At 48.5% G+C, this 13,072-nt stretch overlaps 1 protein-coding gene across 3 annotated transcripts in view; it reads left to right on the top strand.

Annotated features, from left to right (window-relative positions):
* The window catches only part of LOC106595407 (casein kinase I), a 102,037-nt gene that overhangs the window by 61,383 nt on the left and 27,582 nt on the right, over positions 1–13,072 (top strand). For all 3 annotated transcript variants that reach the window (XR_014392594.1, XM_045719612.2, XM_045719611.2), the window contains exons 3-6: positions 4,181–4,329; positions 9,679–9,907; positions 11,120–11,290; positions 11,644–11,792. Coding sequence is in view for 2 of the 3 variants with exons in the window: in XM_045719612.2 (XP_045575568.1) it covers positions 4,181–4,329; positions 9,679–9,907; positions 11,120–11,290; positions 11,644–11,792 (698 nt within the window). In the remaining variant the exon portion in view is untranslated. The remainder of the gene's footprint in view (positions 1–4,180; positions 4,330–9,678; positions 9,908–11,119; positions 11,291–11,643; positions 11,793–13,072) is intronic.

Genomic DNA, 13,072 nt, shown 5'->3' with positions numbered 1-13,072 from the left:
CAGATTAAACACATTTTGGCCAATGGATCTGTGAATACATTTAGAGGGTGTAATACAATGCAATATTATTCATTTACAAGATTCTGTTCTTAACCCTGGGCAACATGGGCCTGGGAGGCTCACAGAGACATTAGTATCCACAGTACTCTGTTCTTAACCCTGGGCAACATGGGCCTGGGAGGCTCACAGAGACATTAGTATCCACAGTACTCTGTTCTTAACCCTGGGCAACATGGGCCTGGGAGGCTCACAGAGACATTAGTATCCACAGTATTCTGTTCTTAACCCTGGGCAACATGGGCCTGGGAGGCTCACAGGGATATTGGTATCCACAGTATTCTGTTCTTAACCCTGGGCAACATGGGCCTGGGAGGCTCACAGAGACATTAGTATCCACAGTACTCTGTTCTTAACCCTGGGCAACATGGGCCTGGGAGGCTCACAGAGACATTAGTATCCACAGTACTCTGTTCTTAACCCTGGGCAACATGGGCCTGGGAGGCTCACAGAGACATTAGTATCCACAGTATTCTGTTCTTAACCCTGGGAAACATGGGCCTGGGAGGCTCACAGAGACATTAGTATCCACAGTATTCTGTTCTTAACCCTGGGCAACATGGGCCTGGGAGGCTCACAGAGACATTAGTATCCACAGTACTCTGTTCTTAACCCTGGGCAACATGGGCCTGGGAGGCTCACAGAGACATTAGTATCCACAGTATTCTGTTCTTAACCCTGGGCAACATGGGCCTGGGAGGCTCACAGAGACATTAGTATCCACAGTACTCCACCAATTATCAATTTTTCAACTCAATACTTATTATATTCCACTATTATTAATATATATATATTTAATTTTTAATTTTATTATTATTATTATTATTTTATTTTTTTATTATTTTTTTTTTAACGTAAAAGCACTGTAATTTAACGCTAGAATCCTTAGTTGCTACATCCATTTTTGGTATGGCAAACCCTGATGTACCCACTGATTCTTGAAGAATATAACTTATAAGTGCTTCATGAGCTTAGTTCAACTGTCCTACCTCCTCAGAACCCAATATATAACCTGGTTTTACTACAATGTTTGGAAACAAAGTAAATGTAAACAAACACTGTATAGCCTCAAAACACGGTTAAAACTATAATGTTAATATCATGGATGGTCAGTCCTTGCATCCATAGCTCTGTCTAATCTGAGTGGTTATATTTCTCCAGGCCCATCCCTCAGCTTTTCACCAAAACCGAGACTTAGAATTGCAGGAAATTAGCTTGAAAACTGCCAAATTATCTCCGATGCAAAGAGGTGGGCCTTTTTAAAATGTTCCTTCTCAGGGCCCGACACTTTGTTTGTCCGGCCCTGCACTGCTGAAGTCATCAACTCCTTCTATGCTATTTCTGTCTCACTGGAGTTATGAAGGGGCCCCTGGCCCCAACAAGTTGCAGAGCCCCTTATCTAGTGTTCTCAACTGTAGCCTATATACAGGCTGCTAAGAACAGCTTCCTGGTGTGGTGTACTGCTCACTGGAGATGGTCTATGTGCTGATGTTAGCCTGGCTAACACACACACACACTCTGCCTGGCTAGCCCATATATGTCTCCTCCAGCTTTCATAACACACTCTGGAAGACATGTACTGACTATGACAGATGCTAAAAGCACGTCTCGCCACACTTTGGGTTTAAGACTAAGAGACAAATGCGCCAGACTGTGTGTGTTGCGACACAGGGAGATTGCTGGAGCATGGTGAATATACTTGGCCTCTCGTGTGTGTGTGTGTGTATGTGTGTGTGTGTGTGTGTGTGTGTGTGTGTGTGTGTGTGTGTGTGTGTGTGTGTGTGTGTGTGTGTGTGTGTGTGTGTGTGTGTGTGTGTGTGTGTGTGTGTGCGCACGCGCACGCCTGTGTCTGTCTCTGTGAACTAGTGTCTGTCTGTAGCTGAGCTGGGTAAAGTGTAAAATGCTGATCACCAGTCTACTACTCTATTCTCTCTACTGTATTAGGACAGGCAGGCCAGTCTAAAGGCGGGCAGGCAGGCAGGCGGGCCAGTCTATAGGCAGGCAGGCAGGTGGGCCAGTCTATAGGCAGGCGGGCAGGCAGGTGGGCAGGCAGGTGGGCCAGTCTATAGGCAGGTGGGCCAGTCTGTAGGCAGGTGGGCCAGTCTATAGGCAGGCAGGCAGGCAGGCAGGCAGGCGGGCCAGTCTATAGGCAGGCAGGCAGGCAGGCGGGCCAGTCTATAGGCAGGCAGGCAGGCAGGCGGGCCAGTCTATAGGCAGGCAGGCAGGCAGGCGGGCCAGTCTATAGGCAGGCAGGCAGACGGGCCAGTCTATAGGCAGGCAGGCAGTCGGGCCAGTCTATGGGCGGGCGGGCGGGCCAGTCTAAAGGCAGGCGGGCTAATGTTCAGGAACTGTCGGCAGCTACCACTACTACTATACCTGCTGTCTGGACTGAGGGGCTGACTGTGACCCAAAACTCACCCTAACTAACACGTGTGTGTGTGTGTGTGTGTGTGTGTGTGTGTGTGTGTGTGTGTGTGTGTGTGTGTGTTACAAAGAGAGAATGCTCTGAGTTTTACTTATAAAGTACACACATTATAGTAGGTCCTACAGTAGAGCAGGGAATTGCCAGGTACCTCACGATACGATATTATCATGACATATTCCATACGCACAAAAAGCTTATTTCTCTCATTCTGTGCACAAATTTGTTTACATCCCTGTTAGTGAGCATTTCTCCTTTGCCAAGATAATCCATCCACCTGCCAGGTGTGGCATATCAAGAAGCTGATTAAACCACATGATCATTACACAGGTGCACCTTGTGTTGGGGGCAATAAATGGCCACTCTAAAATGTGCAGTTTTGTCACACAACACGATTCCACAGACTGGTGGACATTCCTGCATGCTGACTGCAGGAATGTCCACCAGAGCTGTTGCCAGAGAATGTCATGTTCATTTCTCTACCATAAGCCACCTCCAACGTTGTTTGAGAGAATTTGACAGTACGGCCTCTCAACCGCACAACCCTGTTATGGCATCATGTGGGCGAGTGTTTTGCTGATGTCAACGTTGTGAGCAGAGTGCCCCATGGTGGAGGTGGGGTTATGGTGTGGGCAGGCATAAGCTACAGACAACGAACACAATTGCATTTTATTGATGGCAATTTGAATGCACAGAGATACCATTACATTGTCGTGTCATTCATCCACCACCATCACCTCATGTTTCAGCATGATAATGCACGGCCCCATTCATCCACCACCATCACCTCATGTTTCAGCATGATAATGCACGGCCCCATTCATCCACCACCATCACCTCATGTTTCAGCATGATAATGCACGGCCCCATTCATCCACCACCATCACCTCGTGTTTCAGCATGATAATGCACGGCCCCATGTCACAAGGATCTGTACACAATTCCTGGAAGCTATCTATTCTCCATCCTAACTCCTCCCTCTTGGTGCTATGATAGGATATAGTTAGGGGCTAGTTCCTGGTTTCAGCTCCTAACTCCTCCCTCTTGGTGCTATGATAGGATATAGTTAGGGGCTAGTTCCTGGTTTCAGCTCCTAACTCCTCCCTCTTGGTGCTATGATAGGATATAGTTAGGGGCTAGTTCCTGGTTTCAGCTCCTAACTCCTCCCTCTTGGTGCTGTGATAGGATATAGTTAGGGGCTAGTTCCTGGTTTCAGCTCCTAACTCCTCCCTCTTGGTGCTGTGATAGGATATAGTTAGGGGCTAGTTCCTGGTTTCAGCTCCTAACTCCTCCCTCTTGGTGCTGTGATAGGATATAGTTAGGGGCTAGTTCCTGGTTTCATCTCCTAACTCCTCCCACTTGGTGCTGTGATAGGATATAGTTAGGGGCTAGTTCCTGGTTTCTGCTCCTAACTCCTCCCTCTTGGTGCTCACAGATCTAATAAATGCTACTCAATATGTTACAAGTCATTTGCTGTAATGTCAAACTTTCTAGAGACATTATAATACATTAATAATAAGAATAAGAATTTCTCTCCTAAATGTTAATTTAATTATTTCCCCCTACAGTGGGTATCAATGGGTATATGATTAAACACATGGTTACTTTAACATGACTAACATCCCTCTCGTCTCTCTCCTGTCTCTCTCTCTGTCTCTCCTGTCTCTCTTTCTGTCTCTCTCCTGTCTGTCTCCCCTACAGTGGGTATCCCAACGATAAAGTGGTGTGGGGCGGAGGGTGACTACAATGTGATGGTGATGGAGCTGTTAGGACCTAGTCTGGAAGACCTGTTCAACTTCTGCTCCCGCAAGTTCTCCCTCAAGACTGTCCTGCTGCTGGCTGACCAGATGGTAAGAGCCTGGCGTGTGTGTGTGTGTGTGCGTTCACTGGGGCAGGGCGCGTGCCAACCTGGGGGTACGGGACCACCTTCAGGGGCCACCCCCATCCTGAATGACACTGGCCACCACCCCCACCCTGAATGACACTGGCCACCACCCCCACCCTGAATGACACTGGCCACCACCCCCACCCTGAATGACACTGGCCACCACCCCCACCCTGAATGACACTGGCCACCACCCCCACCCTGAATGACACTGGCCACCACCCCCACCCTGAATGACACTGGCCACCACCCCCACCCTGAATGACACTGGCCACCACCCCCACCCTGAATGACACTGGCCACCACCCCCATTCTGAATGACACTGGCCACCACCCCCATTCTGAATGACACTGGCCACCACCCCCACCCTGAATGACACTGGCCACCACCCCCACCCTGAATGACACTGGCCACCACCCCCACCCTGAATGACACTGGCCACCACCCCCACCCTGAATGACACTGGCCACCACCCCCATTCTGAATGACACTGGCCACCACCCCCACCCTGAATGACACTGGCCACCACCCCCATCCTGAATGACACTGGCCACCACCCCCATCCTGAATGACACTGGCCACCACCCCCATCCTGAATGACACTGGCCACCACCCCCATCCTGAATGACACTGGCCACCACCCCCACCCTGAATGGCACTGGCCACCACCCCCACCCTGAATGACACTGGCCACCACCCCCACCCTGAATGACACTGGCCACCACCCCCATTCTGAATGACACTGGCCACCACCCCCACCCTGAATGACACTGGCCACCACCCCCACCCTGAATGACACTGGCCACCACCCCCATTCTGAATGACACTGGCCACCACCCCCACCCTGAATGACACTGGCCACCACCCCCATCCTGAATGACACTGGCCACCACCCCCATTCTGAATGACACTGGCCATCTCTTAACTCTGCCTCCATTGTGAATGTCAGGAAGCCTTGTCCCACTGTGACCATGCAGCCTCTCAGGCTGATGTAGAAGCACCTCCTTGTTGGCTTCACGATTCTATTTGCATTGTGTGTCAGTGTGTGTCAGGTTTGTATTGCTGAATATGGGTCTTCCTCCTTCTCCTTGTTAGTTTTTCCCCATCCTGTTTTTGATTTAGTAGGGTCTCGTTAGCCGACGCCAACGGAGACAGCTAGTCCTACTGGGGTCAGACACAACCAAAAACACATTACAGACAAATGACTTTACAATTGACATCCATTTAAAACATTGACATGTAGTGTATCTGTTCCACCTGTCAGTACATACAACACATAGATCCCACTGTTGAACCAGTCAGATGGGTCTGGATCAGAAGCTGTTTATTCTACTGTCTGTCCTAGGACAGTCTACATTGATAGTACAGTGGTGTCACAGTTAGTCAGCTAAAATTGTTGACAGTTAGTTAGCAATTAGGGAAGTAACGATTCACCGATACCCATCGATTCAAATGTTTAAGCATGCATCGATCAGAGAAGCGATTCAAAACGTTCCGAATCGATGGTTCAGTCACATTTTTGGCTCATATTATTACGTTCTTTCTACCTTCTGAAAAATACCTCTCATCTTTTGTGACAACTGATGCGTCCTGTTCTTCAGTGTCTAACTGGGTGGAACCGTGTTGACAGTCGTTGATCAAATGTATTTATAAAGCCCTTCTTACATCAGCTGATATCTCAAAGTGCTGTACAGAAACCCAGCCTAAAACCCCAAATAGCAAGTAATGCAGGTGTAGAAGCACGGTGGCTAGGAAAAACTCCCTAGAAAGGCCAATACCTAGGAAGAAACCTAGAGTGGAACCAGGCTATGAGGGGTGGCCAGTCCTCTTCTGGCTGTGCCGGGTGGAGATTATAACAGAACATGGCCAAGATGTTCCAATGTTCATAAATGACCAGCATGGTCAAATAATAATAATCATAGTAGTTGTCGAGGGTGCAACAAGTCAATAACACAAGAGTAAGTGTCAGTTGGCTTTTTCATAGCCGATCTTTGAGAGTATCTCTACCGCTCCTGCTGTCTCTAGAGAGTTGAAAACAGCAGGTCTGGGGCAGGTAGCACGTCCGGTGAACAGGTCAGGGTTCCAGCAGGTCTGGGACAGCAGGTCTGGTACAGGTAGCACGTCCGGTGAACAGGTCAGGGTTCCATAGCTGCAGGCAGAACAGTTGGAACTGGAGCAGCAGCACGGCCAGGTGAACTGGGGACAGCAAGGAGTTATCAAGCCAGATAGTCCTGAGGCATGGTCCTAGGGCTCAGGTCCTCCGAGAGAAAGAGAGAATTAGAGAGAGCCTATTTAAATTCACACAGGACACCGGAAAAGACAAGAGAAATACTCCAGATATAACAGACTGACCCTAGCCCCCCGACACATAAACTACTGCAGCATAAATACTGGAGGCTGAGACAGGAGGGATCAGAAGACACTGTGGCCCCATCCGATGAAACCCCCGGACAGGGCCAAACAGGTAGGATATAACCCCACCCACTTTGCCAAAGCACAGCCTCCACACCACTGGAAGGATGTCTCCAACCACCAACATACCATCCCGGGACAAGGCCGAGTATAGCCCACAAAGATCTCCGCCACGGCACAGCCCAAGGGGGGGCGCCAACCCAGACAGGAAGACCACGTCAGTGACTCAACCCACTCAAGTGACGCACCCCTCCCAGGGACGGCATGGAAGAACACCAGTAAGCCAGTGACTCAGCCCCCGTAATAGGGGTAGAGGCAGAGAATCCCAGTGGAAAGAGGGGAAACCGGCCAGGCAGAGACAGCAAGGGCGGTTGATCTACAGGTCATTTAGCATGCTGAACAAGTCCAGTAATATCTGTAGCTTAGTCAAACTACATCCTGTATGTCTTATGGTGTATGTAGGATGCTTCCAATAAGGGAAACTGTGCATCTACCACCACACTATCAATTAGAGGGGGAGATCTATATAGCACAACTTTGAATTTCACCCCTGTCTCATAATGGAATGGTTTAGACCGTTTGGAAGTTATGTCTCAGAGAGCTTCTCTTCTTCTCCTGCTTCAACCGTGGCAGTGAGGTCGCTGTCCTATGACATATCTCCTTGTTTCAAGCAAAACTACCAAAACTATTGCCGATGGTGAACCTGAACAATCTACATACAAATGTAATGTGAATATATAGGTCTGTTGTCATTTCTACCCGTTTCTAATGCTGTGATGGGTATCGAGAAACCCCTGCCCTGGATCTAGATACTTATCCAATCATCTTGAAAAGGAAAGATCACTTCCCGATTAGCAATCGCTTCTACTTCATTTCTTGCAACAGTAGTGCTGCAGTGTTTATACTACCAGCTGTCCTCCAGGTGTTTATACTACCAGGTGTCCTCCAGGTGTTTATACTACCAGGTGTCCTCCAGGTGTTTATACTACCAGCTGTCTTCCAGGTGTTTATACTACCAGGTGTTTATACTACCAGGTGTTCATACTACCAGCTGTCCTCCAGGTGTTTATACTACCAGGTGTCCTCCAGGTGTTTATACTACCAGGTGTCCTCCAGGTGTTTATACTACCAGGTGTCCTCCAGGTGTTTATACTACCAGGTGTCCTCCAGGTGTTTATACTACCAGGTGTCCTCCAGGTGTTTATACTACCAGGTGTCCTCCAGGTGTTTATACTACCAGGTGTCCTCCAGGTGTTTATACTACCAGGTGTCCTCCAGGTGTTTATACTACCAGCTGTCTTCCAGGTGTTTATACTACCAGGTGTTTATACTACCAGGTGTTCATACTACCAGCTGTCCTCCAGGTGTTTATACTACCAGCTGTCCTCCAGGTGTTTATACTACCAGGTGTTTATACTACCAGCTGTCCTCCAGGTGTTTATACTACCAGGTGTCCTCCAGGTGTTTATACTACCAGGTGTTTATACTACCAGGTGTTCATACTACCAGCTGTCCTCCAGGTGTTTATACTACCAGCTGTCCTCCAGGTGTTTATACTACCAGGTGTTTATACTACCAGCTGTCCTCCAGGTGTTTATACTACCAGCTGTCCTCCAGGTGTTTATACTACCAGGTGTTCATACTACCAGCTGTCCTCCAGGTGTTTATACTACCAGGTGTTTATACTACCAGCTGTCCTCCAGGTGTTTATACTACCAGCTGTCCTCCAGGTGTTTATACTACCAGGTGTTCATACTACCAGCTGTCCTCCAGGTGTTTATACTACCAGGTGTCCTCCAGGTGTTTATACTACCAGGTGTCCTCCAGGTGTTTATACTACCAGGTGTTTATACTACCAGGTGTCCTCCAGGTGTTTATACTACCAGGTGTTTATACTACCAGGTGTTTATACTACCAGGTGTCCTCCAGGTGTTTATACTACCAGGTGTTTATACTACCAGGTGTCCTCCAGGTGTTTATACTACCAGGTGTCCTCCAGGTGTTTATACTACCAGGTGTTTATACTACCAGGTGTTTATACTACCAGCTGTCCTCCAGGTGTTTATACTACCAGGTGTTTATACTACCAGCTGTCCTCCAGTTGTTTACATTTTACCATTGACACCCATCATGTATATCCACGTTCTATGCGCATTATTGATTATGCTAACGCCAGCTCTCTCCTCTCCAGATCAGACTAGCTGTTATTGATCGAGCTCTCTCCTCTCCAGATCAGCCTAGCTGTTATTGATCGAGCTCTCTCCTCTCCAGATCAGCCTAGCTGTTATTGATCGAGCTCTCTCCTCTCCAGATCAGCCTAGCTGTTATTGATCGAGCTCTCTCCTCTCCAGATCAGACTAGCTGTTATTGATCGAGCTCTCTCCTCTCCTCTCCAGATCAGACTAGCTGTTATTGATCGAGCTCTCTCCTCTCCAGATCAGCCTAGCTGTTATTGATCGAGCTCTCTCCTGTCCTCTCCAGATCAGACTAGCTGTTATTGATCGAGCTCTCTCCTGTCCTCTCCAGATCAGACTAGCTGTTATTGATCGAGCTCTCTCCTCTCCAGATCAGACTAGCTGTTATTGATCGAGCTCTCTCCTCTCCTCTCCAGATCAGACTAGCTGTTATTGATCGAGCTCTCTCCTCTCCAGATCAGACTAGCTGTTATTGATCGAGCTCTCTCCTCTCCAGATCAGACTAGCTGTTATTGATCGAGCTCTCTCCTCTCCAGATCAGACTAGCTGTTATTGATCGAGCTCTCTCCTCTCCTCTCCAGATCAGACTAGCTGTTATTGATCGAGCTCTCTCCTCTCCAGATCAGACTAGCTGTTATTGATCGAGCTCTCTCCTCTCCTCTCCAGATCAGACTAGCTGTTATTGATCGAGCTCTCTCCTCTCCAGATCAGCCGTATAGAGTACATCCACTCTAAGAACTTCATCCACAGAGACGTGAAGCCAGACAACTTCCTGATGGGCCTGGGCAAGAAGGGTAACCTGGTGTACATCATCGACTTTGGACTGGCCAAGAAGTACCGTGACGCCCGCACACACCAGCACATCCCCTACCGCGAGAACAAGAATCTGACCGGCACAGCACGCTACGCATCCATCAACACACACCTGGGAATCGGTAGGATATATACACTATATATACAAACGTATGTTTACACCCCTTCAAATTAGTGGATTCGGCTATTTCAGCCACATCCTTTGCTGACAGGTGTATAAAATCGAGCACACAGCCATGCAATCTCCATAGACAAACATTGTCAGTAGAATGGCCTTACTGAAGAGCTCAGTGACTTTCAAAGTGGAACCGTCATAGGATGCCACCTTTCCAACAAGTCAGTTCGTCAAACTTCTACCCTGCTAGAGCTGCCCCGGTTAACTGTCAGTGCTGTTATTGTGAAGTGGAAACATCAAGGAGCAACAACGGCTCAACCGTGAAGGTAGGCCACACAAGCTAACAGACCACTTCCAAGTTCCAAACTGCCTCTGGAAGCAACGTCAGCACAATAACTGTTCGTTGGGAGCTTCGTGAAATGGGTTTCCAAGGCCGAGTAGCTGCACACAAACCTAAGATCACCATGCGCAATGCCTTGCATCAGCTGAAGATATTGTACTCTGGAGCATTCTCTGGATTGATGAATCACGCTGCACCATCTGGCAATCCGACGGATGAATCTGGGTTTTTCGGATGCCAGGAGAACGCTACCTGCCCCAATGCATAGTGCCAACTGTAAAGTTTGGTGGAAGAGGAATAATGGTCTGGGGCTGTTTTTCATGGTTCGGGCTCGGCCCCTTAGTTACAGTGAAGGGAAATCTTAACTCTACAGCATACAATGACATTCTAGACGATTCTGTGCTTCCAGCTTTGTGGGAACAGTTTTGGGAAGGCCCTTTCCTGTTTCAGCATGACAATGCCCCCCGTGCACAAAGCCAGGTCCATACAGAAATGGTTTGTAGATTGGTGTGGAACAACTTGACTGACCTGCACAGAGCCCTGACCTCAACCCCATCGAACACCTGAATTGGAACGCTGACTGCGAGTCAGGCCTAATCACCCAACATCACTCATGCCCTTGTAGCTGAATAGAAGCAAGTCCCCTCAGCAATGTTCCAACGTCTAGTGGAAAGCCTTCCTGGAAGAGTGGAGGCTGTTATAGCAGCAAAGCTGGACCAACTCCATATGAATACCCATGATTTTGGAATGAGATGTTCGACATGTCCACATACTTTTGGCAATATATTTAAAGAAACACATACACTAGTTACACACACCAGGGAACAGGTACACAACACAAACACTCTGACCCTCTCTCCCTCTCTTCTCTCTCTACAGAGCAGTCTCGTCGTGATGACCTGGAGTCTCTTGGCTATGTCCTGATGTACTTCAACCTGGGCAGTCTGCCCTGGCAGGGCCTGAAGGCTGCCACTAAGAGACAGAAGTACGAACGCATCAGTGAGAAGAAGATGTCTACCCCCATCGAGGTCCTCTGTAAAGGATACCCATGTGAGTAGTTGAAAGACCTGTCTGTGGCTGGAAGTTGATGGGGTTTCTCAAGTCAAAACAGGTCGTTTTTGCATAGTAGATCCTTGTTCATATAGAATTTCCACTCCCAGTCTTTGAAAGTGGATAGCTCTTCTGTGGTCCAAAGTGTGATGGATAGGGTTAGGAGTTTTTCCTGAGCATGTGACCTAACCAGGAAGAAAGCTGATCAGATTCAGACGATCTGTTTGTAGTGTATGTCTTGTTGTCTTGGAGACTAGAGGATTCACATTCAGGCATTTTATTCCACATACATATTATACAACTGGATTTCTAAAGAGCTGTGTCTTGACCCATCCTCTCCTTTCTCCTCTCAGCGGAGTTTGCCACGTACCTGAACTTCTGCCGTTCTCTGCGGTTCGATGACAAGCCAGACTACTCTTACCTCAGACAGCTGTTCAGGAACCTGTTCCACAGACAGGGCTTCTCCTACGACTACGTCTTCGACTGGAACATGCTCAAGTTTGTGAGGAACATCTCTGCTACGTCTGATTCATCCCCTTCATTACATTGACCCGGACTGGAATCTTTTCATCACAATATCTCCCTTCTCCTGAAGTGTACACTCGTTCACTACTTCCAACAAATCTGAAAACTGTTGGGATTGGTGGAGACATGGGCTAGTGGGAGTTTCCACTGTAAGTCAGTGATGTGAACCAGTGCACACTTTAGGAGGAAGGAGAGGTAATTGAGACATAGTAATGGAATGTCCAAGGTGGCCATTTTGTTGGTCTACGAATAGCAGTGGTGTCCCTGGCAACGGCAGCCATTTTGAGTGCTGATTGAGCAAATTCCTGGTCAATAAGATCCCATGGTGTTGTTGTGATGGTGAAGGGTTGGGAGGTGGGACAGTGTAACTGTTGTCTCCATGGTGTTGTTGTGAAGGGTTGGGAGGTGGGACAGTGTGACTGTTGTCTCCATGGTGTTGTTGTGATGGTGAAGGGTTGGGAGGTGGGACAGTGTAACTGTTGTCTCCATGGTGTTGTTGTGATGGTGAAGGGTTGGGAGGTGGGACAGTGTAACTGTTGTCTCCATGGTGTTGTTGTGAAGGGTTGGGAGGTGGGACAGTGTAACTGTTGTCTCCATGGTGTTGTTGTGAAGGGTTGGGAGGTGGGACAGTGTAACTGTTGTCTCCATGGTGGTGTTGTGATGGTGAAGGGTTGGGAGGTGGGACAGTGTAACTGTTGTCTCCATGGTGTTGTTGTGATAGTGAAGGGTTGGGAGGTGGGACAGTGTAACTGTTGTCTCCATGGTGTTGTTGTGATGGTGAAGGGTTGGGAGGTGGGACAGTGTAACTGTTGTCTCCATGGTGTTGTTGTGATGGTGAAGGGTTGGGAGGTGGGACAGTGTAACTGTTGTCTCCATGGTGTTGTTGTGAAGGGTTGGGAGGTGGGACAGTGTAACGGTTGTCTCCATGGTGTTGTGATGGTGAAGGGTTGGGAGGTGGGACAGTGTAACTGTTGTCTCCATGGTGTTGTTGTGATGGTGAAGGGTTGGGAGGTGGGACAGTGTAACTGTTGTCTCCATGGTGTTGTTGTGATGGTGAAGGGTTGGGAGGTGGGACAGTGTAACTGTTGTCTCCATGGTGTTGTTGTGATGGTGAAGGGTTGGGAGGTGGGACAGTGTAACTGTTGTCTCCATGGTGTTGTTGTGATGGTGAAGGGTTGGGAGGTGGGACAGTGTAACTGTTGTCTCCATGGTGATGGGTTGGGAGGTGGGACAGTGTGACGTTGTCTCCATGGTGAT

Source organism: Salmo salar, chromosome 06, assembly GCF_965601325.2.
Source record: "Salmo salar chromosome 06, fSalSal1, whole genome shotgun sequence".
NCBI lineage: Eukaryota > Metazoa > Chordata > Actinopteri > Salmoniformes > Salmonidae > Salmo > Salmo salar.
This window is presented reverse-complemented; position numbering and strand designations above follow the sequence as displayed.